This window comes from Urocitellus parryii, chromosome 9 (assembly GCF_045843805.1).
Source record: "Urocitellus parryii isolate mUroPar1 chromosome 9, mUroPar1.hap1, whole genome shotgun sequence".
In the NCBI taxonomy this organism is placed as follows: domain Eukaryota; kingdom Metazoa; phylum Chordata; class Mammalia; order Rodentia; family Sciuridae; genus Urocitellus; species Urocitellus parryii.
The window spans coordinates 3,261,006-3,279,995 of NC_135539.1; the positions used below are offsets into that span (position 1 = coordinate 3,261,006).

The 18,990-nt window shown below is 49.1% G+C and overlaps 1 protein-coding gene across 12 annotated transcripts in view; it reads right to left on the reverse strand.

Annotated features, from left to right (window-relative positions):
* Positions 1-18,990, reverse strand: part of Rbfox1 (RNA binding fox-1 homolog 1) — a 300,651-nt gene that overhangs the window by 106,229 nt on the left and 175,432 nt on the right. For all 12 annotated transcript variants that reach the window (XM_026385686.2, XM_026385676.2, XM_026385682.2 and 9 more), the window contains exon 3: positions 3,358-3,501. In XM_026385686.2, coding sequence (XP_026241471.1) covers positions 3,358-3,501 — 144 coding nt within the window. The remainder of the gene's footprint in view (positions 1-3,357; positions 3,502-18,990) is intronic.

An 18,990-nucleotide genomic window follows, 5' to 3' on the forward strand; every position in this document is an offset into this window, starting at 1 on the left:
GCCTCTCATCCCAAACCCAGAGAAGCTTACATGTAAGATATTGAACTCATGAAGATTCCTATTTGGGAGGAACTCACTGCCATCAGTTTGGTGGAAATCCTCAAATTTCTTTCATGGGATCAAAAACTTGAATGCAGGATCCCTCACATGCAGACACACCCAACAGGAAGGCGGCCAGGGCTGGACCAACAAAGCTTCCAGAAGATGTCTGGAATCATGGCCCCTAATACTATGAGAGAGCCACGTGCTCTCGCCCCCCTGCTGTCTTGGAATGGCCCTGGCTTCTGTATGCGGTAGCCACCTAACTCCTTGACCAATGAATGTCCCGTCTTATACGGAGAAAAGAAAAAAGAAATCTAACATGAGCCAGAAGATGAAAAGCCACACATTGGAAGAGGAGCATCCTAGAGAGAAGAAAGTACGGGGACGAAGAGCCCGCGGGCGGGGGAGGAACCAGGATTCCAACCCCAGGGAAGAGGCTGCAGCCACCGAAGTAAAGGGGCACCGCCTGGAACCCTCAGAGTCAGGGATGGTTCCAGAAGTCGCCATGAACACGGCAAGTTTTAGGCAATTTGAAAAAAAAAAAAGAGGTTGTTTTTTGTGTCCTGATTTTTTATTTGTTAGTTTGTTTTGGGGTTTTATTTTTATTTTTATTTTGGTACTAGCTGAGGACTGGGGTATTGAACCCAGGGGCATGTAACCTCTGGGCCACATCCTCAACCCCCCCCCCCTTTTTTTTAAATTTTGAGACAGGGTCTCACTAAGTTGCTGAGGTTGGCCTTGAACTTGTGACCCTCCTGCCTCAGCCTCCCAAGCCGCTGGGACTGCTGGTGTGTGTCCTCATGCCTGGCTATTGTTTTGTTTCAGCTGTGAAATCTCTGTGCCCATATTTGACAAAGGGGACAAGGGGGTGGGGGCAGAAAGATCTTTGTGTTTTTCTCTAATTGTCCTCATTGTGACCCCTGCCAAAGTGAAGGGACAAAGATGGACACAGTGCCTGAGACATGAAGATGTCTCGTGTCCCTAGGACTTGACAAACTCCTAGCTGGATGAAATGGGATTTCTTACAGTCACCATGACCTGAAAGAGGAAATTGTGTTAAATCCCCTGTACCCCAGCAGCAAGCCAGCCAGAGTGTCACAGATGCCTTTCAGTGTCATTCACGCTGCTAAACGTATCCTATAACAAGATACGGCTTTGCGACCACCAGGGTTTGGCCAAGAAGAACAGATTTTTAGAGCTGAAATTGTGTTTCTTTAGAATGATGTTGTAAACCAGGAGGCCTCAGAGTTATTGCAAGGGGCCCAGGAATCCAGATGTCCCCAGTAATTTTTATAGTTGAGACCCACAAAAAAAAAAAACCCTCACATACTTTTTAAAATGGACACAGATGCTGTATGTGATGCCCAGAATTAATTTCCGTGTTAATGAAATGTACACTGCATTTTCTTAATTGATAGATCCTAAGTGTTTTTATCCTCTTGCCGAATCGACATCTTGTTATTACTTGAATGTTGACTTAAAAAAATAGTTGCTCTGACACCAGTAGATTTTGATCAAGGTTTGATAACAGACATTGTGACATTTTGGCAAGTTTCTTTTCCTAGACATCTGCCCTGCCTCTATAAGAACAGAGAAGTTCAGACATTAATGTAAGCAGGATCCCCTCTCTGTGATTTCTAGGTGTGAATGTTTTGAATACCGCTCTGACTTCGTAATGTAGACTCGGGTAAATTTCAAGACCAGGGAGGGAAAACGCCCTAAAGGGTGGAAATGGGGGTGTGCCACAGCACAGGACACCAGGAGAGTGTCAGGATGGTCGTTAAGGGGCTCGAGTTCAAAGCCCACATCAGAGTGTCACTTGATGAGGGAGGATAGGCTGAACAGCAAGACATCTTCCTAACCTGACATTGCAAAGAGAATATAATTCCTCTGACTGTCCATCATTCAAAACCCGTCTCACTGCTTTGCACACACTTAACCTCGACTCTAACTTTGAATGCTCTGCACTTTTCAAAGTCATCTTTGACCTGAAAGTGCCCGAGGGTATCTCTGTTCTGCAAGAGTTAGAGGGCTTAACTCAAGGTTATTACCAAATGAGAGAGATAAAAGTGCAGAAGTTGACCTTTTCCTCCGAAATGTCAGGATTCGAGCCTGGGTATCTTAAATATTAGGATGCCTGCACTGCTTTTGTGTCAAATGCATACTTGATAAGCATCATGTGTGTTAAAGAAATAAAAGGTGCAAGCTCAGCCCCAAATCACAGAGCACTTGAGTGAGGACCCAGAGCTCCCCTTTTCATGTAGAGAACAACACCAACTCTGCTCAGAACAAGGCATTGCACCGAGTAGCTTCTGATTCCTTCCGTAACGTTTGCATGCATCCACCTACTCTTAGAAGCAGCCCACTTTTGCTGGAAATCAAATGTTAAGGATGTAGTTCTTTTCATCGAATCCACAGGCCCTCACTACCATCGCTGAGACATTGTGGACAAAGGCACTGACTACATCTGCAAAAAACAAACACTACCCAAGTCCTCTCATGGCTTTGTCCTTTGATGGAGCTCAGACCAAAGAGATGGAAAACTCATCCTTTCCCAAAGTGGAGCGTTCAGATATCTTCCAGAAAAAGAATCAGTGTCAAGACGACCTATGAGCGAGCAAAACTATCGTTTATTTTCTCAGGGTGGGTGGTGGCTTCTGACCGGTTCTGTTTCACCAGGGTGCTTAGGTAAGGCTGTCCTTTGTCAACAACTCTGAGTCCTTGTCCCTGATGCCAAGTGCAAGAATCAAATCAAACGTATTATACCTGGGGGGGGGGGTGGAGGATTGTCATTGTTCTTGTTGTTTGTTTGTTTGTTTTAAACTAAGCTTTAAGCAGAAGGAGTCATCCTACTGCAGCTGTGTCCCCAAACTTAAATGATCAGTGCCTGGGAAAGAGCGGGGAAACGCAGAAACGTGTCCCGAGTCACCTTTCCAGAGAAGCTGGCCACCTCAATAGCACGCAGGACCATGATGATGGCCCATGTTTCTTTTAGCTATGACCTGAGGTCCCAGGCCACTGAGCTTGGGATCGTCAATGGGCTTGTGTCAACAGTGGGTGATCTACAGGTTATTTTCCATTTGATATTCAAGTTACTTTTTGGAAAACCATTTGGCAAAATAGAAACACAGTGAGCCTAAGCAGAACAGATCCGCTGCAACCCTAGAGGGGTCCTGAGCACCGAGTTCCAGCAGCAGACGGCCTCTAACACGCCTCGCCCACCCCGGGGACATACGTCACCTTAGTACTGGGCGCAGACAGAACTCACGGGAGGCAGCGAGCTCTGGGGGCGCTGGAGGAGAGAGCAGTACTTACACCAAACATTTGCCGGAGGTCTGGGTCCCGGAACCGGAAGGGGATATTGGAGACATGCAGGCGCTTGGGCTGAGACTTGTTTTCTGTGTTTTCAGAAGGCTGCGTCTGGGGCTGGCCGTCCGGTGGTGCTGCGTCGTCTGTCTGCTAAAGGGACAAGAGGAAAGCAGAGTCTCTTGAGTGGACCCAGATGCTCTGTCCCAGATGCGCCTCCCCACCCCCTTCACATTAGACAAAATGGCAGAAAAAGAACAAGAGAAGGAAGTGCTCAGATGTCCCTCCACCTGTGTTTTTTGAGCATCCACTGGGATCTGGAATTCGGCAGAGAGAAATGCAGAGAAAAATCCTTGCCCTCGTGGAGCATGATTTTTTGTGGGAGAAAGAGAACAAAACCCATTAACAAATGTAGAGTTGGAAAGAGGAGATGTGGAGATAGTGGAGAAAATTAAGGAAGGGAGGGGGTGGAGGGGCTGGGGCAGTGCCGAGGTCTTCATTAAAGGTTATCGCTATTCCTTAACCAGTGTGGCTCCGAGTCTTAAGATATACCTTCCTAATCGCTAAGGTGCACTGATAAAATACTAAGAAATGCCCCAAATTTGGAAATGCCACTCAACATTCTGCAGCACAAGGAATCAGCTGATGATCTGTTTTTAAGGGTCAAATTTAGTTTCTTAGTTGTACACAGACCTGTGCTATCTTCCACTGTTGACCACATTTGCCTTTTAAATTTAAGTGAATTTAAATAAAGTGCAAAATGTGTTTGCCTGCACTGGCTGCATTTGAAGTCCTCATCAGCCACATGTAGCTAGTGGTTCCCTCCTGGACAATGAAGATACAGATAGAGGACTTCCATCTCTGCAGAAAGTTCTGCCAGGCTACACTGGCACATTTGACCTAAGGTTACGAGTGTAATGCATTACACCCCACCCCCACCCTTGCCTGAAAAACATTAAGCCTGGATAACATGAGGGTACACTGAAATCCTTGCATAGGCTGGAACTGGGAATAAGACACAGTTATGCGGTATTACTGAGCTGGTGCCCTTTCAGATAGACTTCATTTTTAGGTACTTTCTCTGCAATTCGCTTACGCTGCCTAGAGGGGGCAGTCGGTGCCACCGACATCAGATAACCCACTTCTTTAAAACTAAGATGGAGAGTCTATGCCAAAGCCCATCGAATTTATGAGCAAGGAATCATCCTCACCTATTTATAAGCCATTTAGAAGCATATAACTGAGACAAAACCATCAATGCAGGCAGCCAGGTGTAAAATAATGGAGACTTAGCAAAGGAGACAATCTTACAGAGTGGGATGTAAAAGAAACATCCAAATCACACGGGCTTCATTAGCGACGTTCTCATCAACCCTGGTATTTACTGGACAATTTCATTTGCATTCTCTTTCCAAACGTACCCCGAATTGCATCTTAAAGTCAAGACCTCCTGCGGGCTCAAAAAGCCCTTCTTCTGAGGGGCACTGGTATCGACCGTCCACCCAGGTGACTTCTCGGATGTTCAAGGCAACACCAGGATGACAACAATGAGGAAGTCGTTCCGCCTGTGCCGTGACAGGGACAGGAAGAAGGATGGCCTGAGTCTCCTAACCAGAGCATGACAGATAATGAGCCTGCGCCCCCCGCATGGCTTTGTGCCAGCTCGGGGGTGCTCTTGGCCATGGCATATGATGATGCGTGCGGAGTGCTCCGCTGTATGGAGTGACGATGATTTCAGGAACGTCAAGAGAGGGGGAAAGCTCCCGTGGGAAACACAGGGGAAAGGTCCTCATTGGCTCACTCGACACACCTTTAATGAGCAACTGCTATGGGCTGACCACGTAAGTCAGTTCTCCGTCCCATGCAGTTCCCAGGTGAGTGCAAGAGAAAGGCAGAAAAAGACAATTATCAACACAGGTGGCTGGGTGCTGGGTGAGAGTGAATCACACAGGGCTGGGTGACCTTAGGGTTGGGTGACCTTAGGGCAGGGACATAGCCCAGCCAGAGATCCAAAGGCACAACGATGCTGGAGGTGGTTTGAAGTGGGAGATGACTAAGGCGTAAGGGGACTGAAGCCGGACAAGAGAGCAAGAAGCCTGCAAAACACAGAGATGTGAAATGATGCTTAGGATGCAGAGGCCCAGGAGGACCTTAACGTCACTAGTTACAGGGGGCACATGTGAAGGACAGGAGGTCAAGGAGGCTGGGGGTTGGCTCTCCAGAGACCCTGTGCACAGAGCAAGCGTCTGAATTTCCCAGCAGCTCAATGACCCTAGCAGGAGTGACCAGCAGTGACACGAAGGGTAAATGTCCTGTTTAGTGGCTGCCTACACAGGGACCGACTGGCAGAGCGAGTGAGCACCCCGGCCACCACAGGTGCTCATCAGAGCAGCAGGCAGCTCCAAGACCCAGACAGAGCAGGAGCCAGTCCCTCGCTGGAGTTCTGAGGCTTGCTCCCACACTCAAGGCACAGAGGTGACCTTGAGTCATGACACCATCACTTTCCAGGGGCTTAAGGGGCTAGAGCCCCCAGCACAGGACTCTAAGTGGGCAAAAGCTGCCCTGGAGACCCCCCGAACATCCAGGCCAACTTTTCCAGCCCCAGAGAAGCTGACAGTTGAAGGCAAAACCAAAACGAGCTCCTTCCCATCACGAGAAGGGGACTTAGATTTGGATTCGTGCACAACTGCTGGATGTTTCAGTTTAATAAACCTAATTAGGAATTACAGAGATTATGATTAAACATATTAAATGATTAATAGCATTATGCCGCTCATGTGAAAATTAAAATTAATCATCTCTAGTCAAACAGGACTTCGGAGAAATCTTTGCGTTGTTTCCTTTGATAAAAACACACAACGCTCAATTAATCATTTTGTAGCATATGCATTTATACAGATACCCACATATTGTGACATAGGAATACCTGTGTTTAAAGTAATTCCTCCTGTATTGCGGAGGGATATTGGCCATATCATACGGTTGGGATCTGGATGTCCTCTACAGGCCCATGGGCCACAGGCTTGGTCACTAGCTTGTGGCACATGTGGGAGGTGTTGCCTCACGGGAAGAAGTGAGGTCGCTGTGGGCATGTCGTTGAAGGGAATATTGGGACACAGGTCCTTCCTCTCTCTGCATCTCAAATGCCACGAGGGGAACAGGCCTCTGCCACCACACCCTCCTGCTGCAGTGTGCTACGCTGCCATGTGCCCAGAGCAACAGGGCCAAGGGACTGTGGACTGAGACTCTGAAGCCAGGAACCAAAATAAACCTTTCTTCTTTAAAAGTTGAATACCTCAGGTGTTCTGTCACAGTGCACAGAGCTGACTAACATGGAATGCAAGGTGAGTTTCTTTGATGACAACTTCAGTGGCTTAAAGTAACAGAACTTTCTTCTGTCACATTGTGGAGGCCAGAAATCTGAAGTCAGAGGGCCAGGAGGGTCCCACTCCTCCCAGAGGCTCCACAGGGGTACTCCCTCACCTCTTCTGGCTTCTGAGGTCCTCAGGCATTCCTTGCTCTGGGCCACACATCCCTGCTGTCCACTTCTACCCACATGTGGCCATCTTCCCTGTGTCTCTCACTCAACTCCGCTTCTGTTTTCTCTTCTTATAAGGACACCGGTCACTGGTTTTAGAGCCTCTCCTAAATCCAGGATGACCTAGAGATCCTTAACTTAATTACATCTGCAAAGACTTCTTCTCCCAAATAAGGTCACGTGTATTCACAGTTCACCGAGGTCAGAACGTGGACGTGTTTCTTAAAGGCCACCATTCAATTCACTGCAGTCCCCTGTCAAACAAAAACGCCACTGTGTACTTGGCACCAGGGACGGTGTTTTTACCACCTCTAGGAGCACAAGGTCCTCGAAAAAGTCAACTTCATACCAGGTCCAAAAGGAGGGAGACTGCCCCGTTCAGGGCTGGCCCAGGCTCCCCTGTGTCAACAGAGGACACTTTAATGAGACCCTGAGCGGAGGGGGCACTTGGCCCTGGACTCAATGGCGGCTCTCAGCGAGGTGGCAAAGCCCTCCATTGGCCTCGGGATGGGCCGTCCACACTCCAGGCCCTACTCTGTGGGTTCATTAAGCAGTTAGTAGGTACCTGTCCTGGGATAATGGCCTCAGGATCTCTGTGACTGGCTAGGTCCCATGCATACAGATGTGGCATTATCAAATCATGGTGATTATTAGCAGCACGATTAACCCCCGGCTTCTGCTCTGTGCTTCTCAGGCCCGTGAATGTGTCCAAGTCTGAGATCCATGGACGCCTCCATGACGCCAAGTGGACGGGAGGTCCTTTAGCCCCAGGAGGCGGCCTCATGGGCAGAACTTGGCAGAGGCCCTGGAATAAGCCCCTCAGGACCACAACGGCGCCCTGGCTCTGGCCCCAGGTGAAGGCCCTAATAGGAGGAGGGTGTTTGCCGCAGAGTTTTCCTTAATAAACAAACTCCCCAGGTATCAGCGCAGGTTATAAATGTTAAGAAAACACCACTGGTACTTTCATCTCCTGAAGATCACTTAGTGCTTCCCAAAGACCTTAATAAAGACCCGCGGGGCTCCCTCTGCTATAATCGCTCCTAATTCAATGAATAGCTCTGAGCAACCCACGGCTAATCCTAGTGAAATTGGATTTTGATATCGACCAATCCAGGGATGACTGTGGAGAGAATACGCAGAGTTGGGTAGGAATATGTGCCTTTTGGATTCTGCTCCTCCCCCCCGAGTCCTCCCTCTGAGCTAAGCAGACCCTGTGGAGTCCCACTGGGTGTCATCTCTGCTGAGGACCCCGTCGGGGGTAGAAGTACAGGTAAGGGATATTTATGGCAGGGCGTCGAGCCTAAACCCCGTCCCATCACTTACTGCTACCCCCTGAGCCTCCAGACCCCTCTGCTGCAAGCGGGGACATGGGATTTCAGCCCAGGGCTCGTTGCCTCTGGTCCCCGGGGGCTGGAGGCAAGTCATCCTGGGGTTGGATGAGGAAGATGTGGGAGGTGCAGACCCAGGAGTACACAGTGAAGTTGTCAGAATGCAGGGAGGTCCGAGAGATCTTGTGGAAGCCCTGAGCAGAGGGGAGGGAGGATTGGCCTTAGAAAGAAGATGTGAACTGTGCGAATTAAAAATATATGTGTGTTCATAACCTGGCTCAGTCAGATGTCAAGGAGGCTGGGTGACAGCCATGGAGGCTGGCTCTGGCCCACAGAGTGTCAGTGATAGATGTAACTTGAGAGTTCCTAGAAGCCATACTTTTAAAAGTAAAAAAAATTCCAAAATCAATCTTTATATATTTAGTGTCTATATACATGTGTATGTGTACTGGTGTATATAAATATATACGTACATTTACACACACACCTATATAAATACTCACATGTATATTCGAGATACATGTATAGATAGATGCATAGATATAGCGATGAGTGTGTGTATGTAGATAATCTTCATATACATATATGTGTACATATGTATTTATATATAATTCTATAAAAATCATATGTAATTATGTATATATATATCACATGTATAATTCATTTCATTACTGGGAATTAAACTAATTCAACTGGGAATAGAACCAATTATATATATTATACATGTATGTATAATAATAACCAATTATATAATATATAATACAATATAATACATAATATTGTATATGCATAGTATATTGCACATACAATAATATATTGCATATGAAACATATATCATATATTACATATATTATATAGACATCATATTGTATTGTACATATATGTATATATATGTAAATATACCTATATATTATATATACATATCCTTACACATATGTCGTATTATACAGACATATATGGAATATGGTATAATATGGCATATGCTCTACCCTGAGCTACGTCCCCAACACCTTTTTATTTTGAGGCAGGTCTCACTGATTTGTCAGGGTGGTCCTTGAACATGTGAGTCTCCTGTCTCAGCCTCCCACATTGCTGGGATTAGAGGAATGCACCCCATTATCCGGCAGGAATATTTTTTAACCCAACTTATCAAAACCATTTTTCAGCGCGTCCCCAACGTAGGACATCTGGCCCCGTCTCGCTCGGCGCTGTCTGACGCCTCGCGTCTGCTCCACTCACGGCTCCTGATCTCCATGTGGACCATGAGTTTTCATCCTTGATCTAAGGCTTCAAAACCTGACACGGGAACACCCCAGCTTTCCCAAACATACTTCAGAGCTCCTAGGAGCTGAGCCAAGGATCCGAGCTTGCACTTAAGGTGGAGTCAGATCAAGTCAGACTCCAGGTGAGCACATGCCAGTGCTCCACAGGTGACAGACACGAGGGCCCCTTGTCCTCCCCCTGGAACCCAGAACCGCACATGACAAAAGAACGTGGAGGATGCCGGTGGAATCCGAGTTGCTAAAAACCTGAGTATGAAACAGAGATTGCGGGGACTGCCCTATGGCCCAGCAGAATCCCAGGGTCCTTCTCAGGGTCCCCTGAAGGGGAAGAGAAGAAGAGAGGCAGTGGTTATGGTGCAGGCCCCTCCTCCTCCTCTGCTGATGGAAGAGGGGTCCCGAGCCAAAGGACAAGGGCCTCAGAAAAGGCTCGGGAACAGATCCTGTCAAGAGTCCAGGGAAAGCAATGCCATCGCGCCCGCTGAAACCCGCGTGTGAGCTACAGACACCCAGAAGGAAACGTAACACGCTGGTGCCGTTTGAGGCACTGGCTTTGAGGTGATCTGTTCCTGCAGCAACAGAAAACCAGTGTGCTCTTCGTAACAAAACACCAGATAGAATCTTTCCATCATTCCAGAAAATTCCACGGGATGGCACTGGTTTAAGAGCCACAGAGAATGGTGGGCAGGTGCGAGCGTGGAGGATGGGGCTTCAAGGGAGGACCAAGGGAGGATATATGACAAGAACAAAGGGATTCTGGCTCATGGTTTAGAGGTCTCAGTCCACAGACTGAGGTCCACACTCTGGGCTCGAGGAGAAGCCTACCAACATGGCAGACGACGCGTGGAAGGAAGCAGCTCAGGACACGGCAACAGGCAGAGAGAGTGTTCTGCTCACCAGGGACAAATACAGGTCCCAAAGGCACGCTCCTGTGACCCGCCTCCTCCAGCCACACCCCACCCACCTTCAGTTAATCCCTCTCAAGGGATTAATCCACTGAATGGGTCATGGTTCTCATCACCCCATCATGTCCCCTCTGAACCTCTCTCATTATCTCACACATAAGCGATTGGGGGACACCTCATCTCTAAACTGTAACAGTCACTGAGGAGCAGAGTGAGGACCAGCTAAAGGGTCTCAGAGGACTGAAGAGAACACTGTGTGAAGTCCACTGACAGCTGCGTGTCTCTTTAGGAGGTTTTTGTGCCTTGTCCCACTGAATCACCAGGATGATGGGAACACGGAAGCTCAGAGAGGTCACGTGCCCTATCCAAAGGCACACAGCCAGGAGATAGCAGGAAGAACTTAGGAAGTGGAACACTCCCCACCCCTCCACAGCCTCTGGAGGTGCAGGTGAAGATGCTCTGGAGGCTCAGGCTTGAAGGACAAAGGCCAGGCACACCCACGGGGTGAAGCTCGCTGCGGTTCTACCCCCTGTGCTGCAGGCCTGGGCTGAACCAGAGGGCTGAGCCCTGAGCACAAGTCGCCAGCTCAGCCAGCCAAGGGAGAGGCAGACAGCCAGGCTGCCCGCACACCCCGCCAGGCTCCAGAGCCCGTGCAGCCCTCCCCAATCACATTAGCCCTCTGTCCTCACAGGAAACGCACACCCCAAAGATAACCATCCTATCGAGTGCTTTGTGTCTATTTATTTTGCAGTACTGGGGAGTGAATCCAGGAGCGCTCCAGCTCTGAGCCACATCCCCAGACCTTTTTTGGTGTTTGATTTTGAGGCGGGATCTGGCTAAGTTGCCCAGGCTGGCCTTGAACTTGAAAACTTCCTTCCTGCCTCATCCTCTGGAGTCCCTGGAATTGGAGGCCTGGGCCACCACGCTTGGCTTGAATGCATTTTTGAATCCCTTTACCTGGCACGCTGGCACTCAGTGGGTCATTACTGGATCCTGCCAGGACGCCTGATAGTCAGGTTGTCTCTTCCCTCCCTGCAAGCACCCCCAATTCAGGGTAGAAACCCAGTGGCCAGGACAGGGTTCCGACGCGGCCTGACCTCCCCACCGCCGGCCTGTTGAATATGCAGCATCCTCTGTCTCCCACGGGCTCCCTCCCCTCCACTCACAAAACCCTTCACATTGATAAATAAAAAGTGTACTTTTGAATAGCCAGCTGCTTCTCCCTCCTCCACCAATCAAGTTACTTCTCAGAAAGAGAAGCTCGTGAGTGTCTCCGAGGCATGATTTGATTAAGTTGACAATATTATTTGAGCAATGGTTGAGTACCCACTGCGATGTACTTTGGACCAAATTGATTTGTGTAACGAACACTTGCTCTGTCTCTTCTCACAGCCTGAATAGCGGTCTTGATTTAGCCAGTAATGCCGGGCGCCGAGTGAATTTACAGAGTCCACGCTCCCTCTCTCTCAATCTGCGGAGAGGAGCGAGGACAGGGCATGGGCAAGCATAATTCAATACATTGTACTATAAGCTCGGAAAATAATATCACAGAGCTCTGCAATATACCTATTTGATTTGATTTGTAAACCTGATAAAAAAGCAATCGAGAAAAGTTCTGGGAGAAAATATATATGTTCTAAGCAAAACTGTAACCATATTGAATGTGTACAAAGAACCCAAGAACAGGAACTAGAAAATTATGCATACCAAATCAACGGCTCACCCCGCATTAGACAATAGTGCACTCTCTTCATTTAAAAAGCAGCAAGATTGTGCAAAGTTGTTTTCTGTTAAAAAAAAATAATGACGGTAAGCCTGGAGAAACATGAATTAAGACCCACGACTCAGGCTTTCTCACAATCCTACTTCAAAATGGGGCTTGTGCAGTCTCCGCTTTCTGCCTTTTCATTTTAGCTCTGTAGGCAAACAAATAAGTTAATCTCAGGGCTTTGGTTGTAGCTAATGCCTCATTCCCAGCTCAGCAGGGCTGATTCCACAGCCAGGTGACACAGATTTAAGAAATACATCACATTTCCCTTAACCGGAATAAATGCAATGCTCTGCTCAAATGACGGAATTCCTCAGAAGGAAGGGCTGGAGGGCTGCGAAGGGCTGAGGCCAAGTTCCTCTGCCATTTTCCATTCTTTGCAAACACAGGATGAGCAGGAAAGGGGCCAGGTGTTGAGCACATCAGTAGAGGCAATGGGCTGTCAAGGTGACAGTATCAGTCTTCGTCAGCTGCTAAAACAAAATACCATAGATAATTTGCTTTTACAACACACATTTATTTCTCACAGTTTGGGAGGCAGAAAGTCCAACCGTGAAGGTTTTCATCCTGGCCTGCAGGTCTTCTTGCTGTGTCTTCACAGGTTGGACAGAGAACAACTCCCTCTTCTTATAAGGACACTAATTCACTCTCAAGGGGCTCCACCCTCGTGACTTCATGTGAACTTGATGACCTCCAATGTTCCCATCTCCAAACACCACCATAGTGGGGGCCAGGCTCCCACACCTGGATTGGAAGGGACAGCAGTGCCATCCAAAGAGGACCCACAGTCCCCTGGGAGCAAAGATGCACGTTTGTCCTGAAGACAGACAAGGGTGCCACTCAGCCGGAATTCAGCTCCTTATTGATTCCATCAGGCAAAATACCTTTATGGAGCACTGACTAGATATCAGGCCCTGCCTCTGACCATGGCCTGTGGTCCATGGACCTGTAGGGGGCAGAGGGTGTTTCTCGTCTGTGCTCCAACCTTTTGGTACTTGGCAGGACCTTTGAGACCCACTTCTGGGCCCTTCCTCGTCCTCCTCTTGGCCCTGGCCTCTCTGGGGACGGAGGAGGCAGAGCTTCTAATGAGGCCGATGCCTCCAGCTTCCTCTCTCATGTGCTGGGGCTCATGTCCCTGGGGGCCTGAGTGGGTGTGGGGGAGCCAGCATGCTTGGGTCACTCTGGGTGGTGACCAGCCACTCCGTGTCACCCCACTGCCAACCAGGGTCCCACGTCGTCAAGGCTGCTGCCAGTGGTGGGTGCTCCCAGTTTTGCTTTTGGGTGAGGGTCCCCTCCTCCAGCATCGGGACTCCTGGCCCTTCCTCCAATCCCAGCTTCTTTCAAGAGCTGGAGGGACCTCAGGGAGCAGGTGGTAGTGTGCCCCCATGGACGCTCCAAGACAGTTCTTTCCCACCCTGCTGCTTCTGATGATGTGGCCACACCTTGCCTTTGTAAGTCCCCGTAGGAGTGGCACAGGGTCTTCTGCTTGGGTGCATCCTGAAGATGGCCCTCTGGTCCTCCGGATCGGCAGTGTCCAGCTAAAAGCCGCGCAGCCTCCCCTTCTGCAGGAGTTGCTCTCGGCAGCCCGCAGTCCTCTCCTGGAACCTCCCGGGTGTCTTTACTCCCCTGACCCCCTCGGTAACCCAGGCCAATTCAAACATCAATTTAAAAAGAAAAATTGTTGATACTTCATACTGAATTCTCAATTCCGCCTAGCTCAAAGATTTTTTTTTGTCCTCTAATGTATTATGCAAGATTTAAATTAACCAAATGGCAATCCTATACATTATGTTAATTTTCCAGGCCGAAGAAAACTGCTGAAAGCACAATTCGCTTGCAGAAAAGGGGCGATGAATTTCAGATAGGACGGATCTCCATGAACGGCCCTGGGTTTCCTGACTAATGATTCCTTTCTTTGTATAAATGCTTTAGTCAGAGAGACAAGGGCTCTCAGGGTTTTGTTCTAGAACTTCCAGGGTTTCTCCAGCGTACCCTGAGACGTGTGGATATCATTCTTTGCAAACACTGATATATTTATCCACATAAATCTGGCAGTCAAAAAATCCTGTCACACAAAGCACAGAATTTCTCCAAATTGACACGGTTCAGGTTACCCCTGAGTTCCAGTTCCTATTTGTCAGTAGGTTTATTTCTATGGCTCTGGCAGACAGGGAGGGGGGAGTGTACCGGGGAATGGAAATGTTACAGGATCTCCCCCGACAAGAGAAGCGTCTGCCTCTGCTTTCTAGCATGTTCCATAGCTGGACAGGGACCTCAAGCCTTTCCTAAAAGGGCCTGTTTTCATCGGCTTTTCCACTGCTGAGACCAAAGACTTGACAAGAACAATTTTAAAGGAGGAAAAGTTGATTTGGGGGGCACCCAGTTTTGCAGGTCTCAGTCCATAGATGGCCAACTCCATTGCTCTGAGCCTGAGGTGAGGCAGAGCATCCTGGCGGAAGAGTGGGGTGGAGGGAATGAGCAGGAAAGGGGCCAGGTATTGAGCACATCAGTAAAGGCACTGGGCTGTCTCTTGACAGTATCAGTCTTTGTCGGCTGCTATAACAAAATACCATAGAGAGGGACACTCCACTTGCCAGATACGAAATACAAGCCCCAAAGCCACGCCTTCAATGCCCACCTCCTTCAGCCACACACCACCCACCTTCAGTTACCATCCTGCTAATCCCTATCAGAATATCAACCCACTGATTGAGTCAAAGCTCTTGCAATCCAGTCATTTCTGCTCTAAGCCTTCTTGCATTGTCTCACCCATGAGCTTTTCTGGAACACCTCCCATCTATGCCATAGCCACAGAGTGAATGGTTTGGCTGTGTGGGCCATGCTGCTTCTCTTGCATGTGAACACAGCCAGAGATGACGTGTAATCAAACAAACCCTGATGGCCACTGTGTTCCAATAAAACTTTATTCATACAAATGGACAGAGGGCTACACCTGGCCTGTGGGCCATGTTCCCCATGTTCGTTCTTAGAGGACAACTACTCCAGGTCTACACTGTTCCACTCAGCTACCATGCAAAGAGCTCGTCTGAAGGACCTTCAGTGGATGTGAGGGATAAGGATGAAGAAGATGCACCCTGAGCCCCTAGGGAGCCCCCAGTTCTGTGGGTGAGGAAGATGATGAGCCTCACAATTCAGAAGACTAGATGGTGAGTTCCTGACTCAAGGATCCTTGGATACATAATTCAGCCAGAGGAGAGTATGGAAAACTTCATGGAGAAAGTCTGACTCATTTACACATCCAGCTGCCACGCATCAGCAGAGCCCACAAACCTGCCCTTTGGCATTCTAGAAGTCCAACCCCTAACAGGAAGGGGGAGAAACACCCACTAGCCCTGGGGCCATCTGATGTCTAGGCACTGGGTACATGGCTCTCCTGAGAAGCCAGTAAGGGTGAAGCGATAAGGTTTGGGTGATAAACATGAAGCTCTGTGACCTTGGCCAAGTCACCTGCCCTCTCTGAGTCTCCATTTCTTTATTTCTCAAAAAGAAATGACAAGACCTGTCCCCTCTTGAGTCCAAGAGAAGCAAATGAGACTCTGCTCTGGAAAATACCTTGGTTTAGTGTCGTGGACCAGCAGCCAACAATTTCTATTTTTCTGGAATGGTCTACATAAAAAACCAGACTGGGTCACGCAGTAGAATGACGCTATGAAAGGCAAGGTGGCCACTGTGAGATTCATTATTAAAGGGGTCCTCAGCTCAAGTCACTCATGTCTGAAAGGCTCAGAGACCGGGGTGACCAGGGGGCATCCTCAGTAGGGGGTTCTGGGTCACCTTCAACAAGATGCAGGTTTTGAGATCTGAGAGGTGGACGGGTTGCCTGGGGTCAGAGATTTACAAGGCGTCCCTGCCTGTCTCCAGGTGTGACTCTGCCTGGGTCCCCTGGGGAAGCCTGTTGAAATGCAGACTGTTGGGCCCCACCTGAGTGGTCCATTCCTATCTTGGACCCAGGAGGAATCTTTGGACAGCCCCCTGGGTGGCTGGTGGGCAGCAGTGTGCCTTGCTGAGCCTGAGACCACCGGCTTGGAGCCCCTGGTTCCCAGCTCTTTGACCTTATGTCACCCTCTATGCCTCACAGGCCCCAGCTGTAAGATGGGGACTTGGGGACCTGTGAATTCATTCATTTCAAGAACATCCCTTTCCTGCCCTCAATGTGACTGAGAGGCAAAGGACAGGGGAGATGCAAGGCCAGGCAAGCTGACCATGGCTGGTGGCTTGGCGTGAGCAGGCTCTGGGCAGCATTGGTCCTGGAGATCCACTCTTTTTTTTTTTTTTTTTTGGTACTGGGTACTGGGGATTGAACCCAGAGGTCCTCTGTCACTGAGCTACATTCCCAGCCCTTTATTTATTTATTTATTTTTGAGACAGGGCCTCACTAATTTGCTGAGGCTAACCTTCTGGCCTTGAATTTGCAATCCTCCTGCTTTGGCCTCCCAATTTGCTGGGATTACATGCACACGCCAGAGAACCATTATTTAACTACTCTCCATGCCCACCTGTGAGCGGCAAACTGCTGTTTCCAGAACAGCCCCCAGCCCTCTGTTAGATCCTGTCTACCCCAGCGTGTGCCCACAGTTCTGGACAGCCCCCTGATTTGGGAGCTGGCTTTCTGTCTGCACTGGATCCTCTTCCAAGAAGATTCAAGTCTTCCAGGTGGACGGACGGGTGGTGGCTCCAGTGGTTTCTCTGATGGACGTCAAGCAGGGCCTCCTCCCAGGCCCTGGGCACACCCGGGTTTCCAAGAGAGCACTGTCCTGTGTGCCACAGCAGGGTCACAAAGCTGATCTCCACGCAGAGGCGCCCACTGCCCGCTCTGATCCCCCAGTGCTCTGGGTCCTTCACATTGACCTTGAGATTGCAAGCTGCCCTCCTCATGTGGTCCTCTGGGGCAGCCTTCCTAATTCTGTCCTCTTAGCCCAGACCTCTCAGAGCCAGTGCTCTCCACTGAAGGGTGAAATATAATGGAATAAAACTCCGGGTACTTTAATTTGATTTTAAAAAAGAAAAAAAAAAAAACTTTTCGAGAAGAGTAGCCGAGGAGTTCATCTGGCACAACCGCCCAGGAGCCTGTAAGGAAAGATGCATCTCACCTACATTTTTCAGATGCTTATTATGTTACTTGTATTTCACAGACTGATTTCAAACATCCTCTCAGAAAGGCAGCCGACACTGGCTCTGGGATTTCAGTGTGAGCAGGCTCACAGAGTCCTCCGTCTCTGCAGTCCCTCATTTTGAGAAAGAGCCTCACTAAGTTGCTGAGGCTGGCCTCCAACTTGCCATCCTCCTGCCTCAGTCTCTCAAACCACTAGAAATTACAGACCAGCGTTACCAGGTTGCTCTAGAAATGCAGCTTTGGGGCTCGGGCCTGCTGGGTGCGGATGTTTTCCAGCCAAATGGATTGAGTGCTGGGGACACCCCTGGTCCAAACTTACCCCTTCCAAGGGCCCTCTCTACCCTTTGCTAGTACGTGTGCCGGAGGTTTTCATCGGCTTGTTCTCCCTCTTCAGCAGCGATTCTAGGGATCCGTGTGTCCTCTCCTGGACTGCGTGCTCAGTGACAAGCCAGCTATAGCTTGTGACAGGCCAGGACTTGAGTCTGTGGGTCATGAAGATTGGCAGACGCCTCACATCAGGCTCTAGAGCCCCTTGGCCCCAGCTCCTCAGGCCAGTTGCCTCACCTTCTTCAGCGCATGCTCGGGACCTTCTCCAGCGCATGCTCGGTTGTCTGACCTTCTCCAGCGCATGCTCGGGACCCTCTGTGGCGCATGCTCGGCTGTCTCACCTTCTCCAGCGCATGCTCGGGACCCTCTCCGGCGCATGCTCGGCTGTCTGACCTTCTCCAGCGCATGCTCGACTGTCTCACCTTCTCCAGCGCATGCTCGGGACCCTCTCCGGCCCATGCACGCTGCCAGCTCCAGCCAGGGGTGTGGAACGGGAGCTCCGGATGATTCTGACGAAGTGGTTCTGGGCCACACTTGAAGAAAACGCTGAGAAGGGGTTAGAAAAAGCCAGTCTTTGGACAAATCATATTCTGGTTGTTTTTCCAGTTGCTTTAAAGTCCTCTCTGGCAGTAAGGCAGTGCTTTGTATTGATGGTGACCTCGACTACAGTGACAAAGACCAGGCTACCCCGGGACAGGGCCTCCAGTGTGATGTGAGGCAGATCACCTCACCTCCATGAAACCTTCAGTCCCTCGGCGGTAAAATGGGATTTTAATATTCACTTTGTAGATGCAAAGTGAAATAATAATGTTATTATTATTATTTAAGTTATTATTTAATTTATTATTATTCATATTTAATAATAATAATCATATCGAGGAGTTCACACCTGGTATCGAGGCCGGGCGTGGTGACACACACCTGTGATCCCAGCAATTTGGAAGGCTAAGGCAGGAGGATCACAAGTTTGAGGCTAGCCTCAGTAACAGCAAGACTCTGAGCAACCTAGTGAGAACCTGTCTCAAAATAAAAAGAATAAAAGGGGCTGGAGATGTGGCACAGTGGTAGAGCATCTCTGGGTTCAATCCATGGTACCAAAAAAAAAAAAGAGTGTAGTATCAGACCGGCTCCTAAAAATCATTCGGTAACTGGTAGGTGTTGATGATGGCCCCAGTGACCATGTTGATTGTTTTAAACAGAGGCATTTGGGAGGAATCCCTTGAAATCATGGAAATAGTTGGCGGATATTAAACTTTATTTACCAAGTTCTGCTTAGATCCGGCTCAGATTGCTGAGCTGATTTAATAACCCCAACTGAGAAGTCTGCAGAGCACAGCAAACTCACTATCCATCCAACCCCTT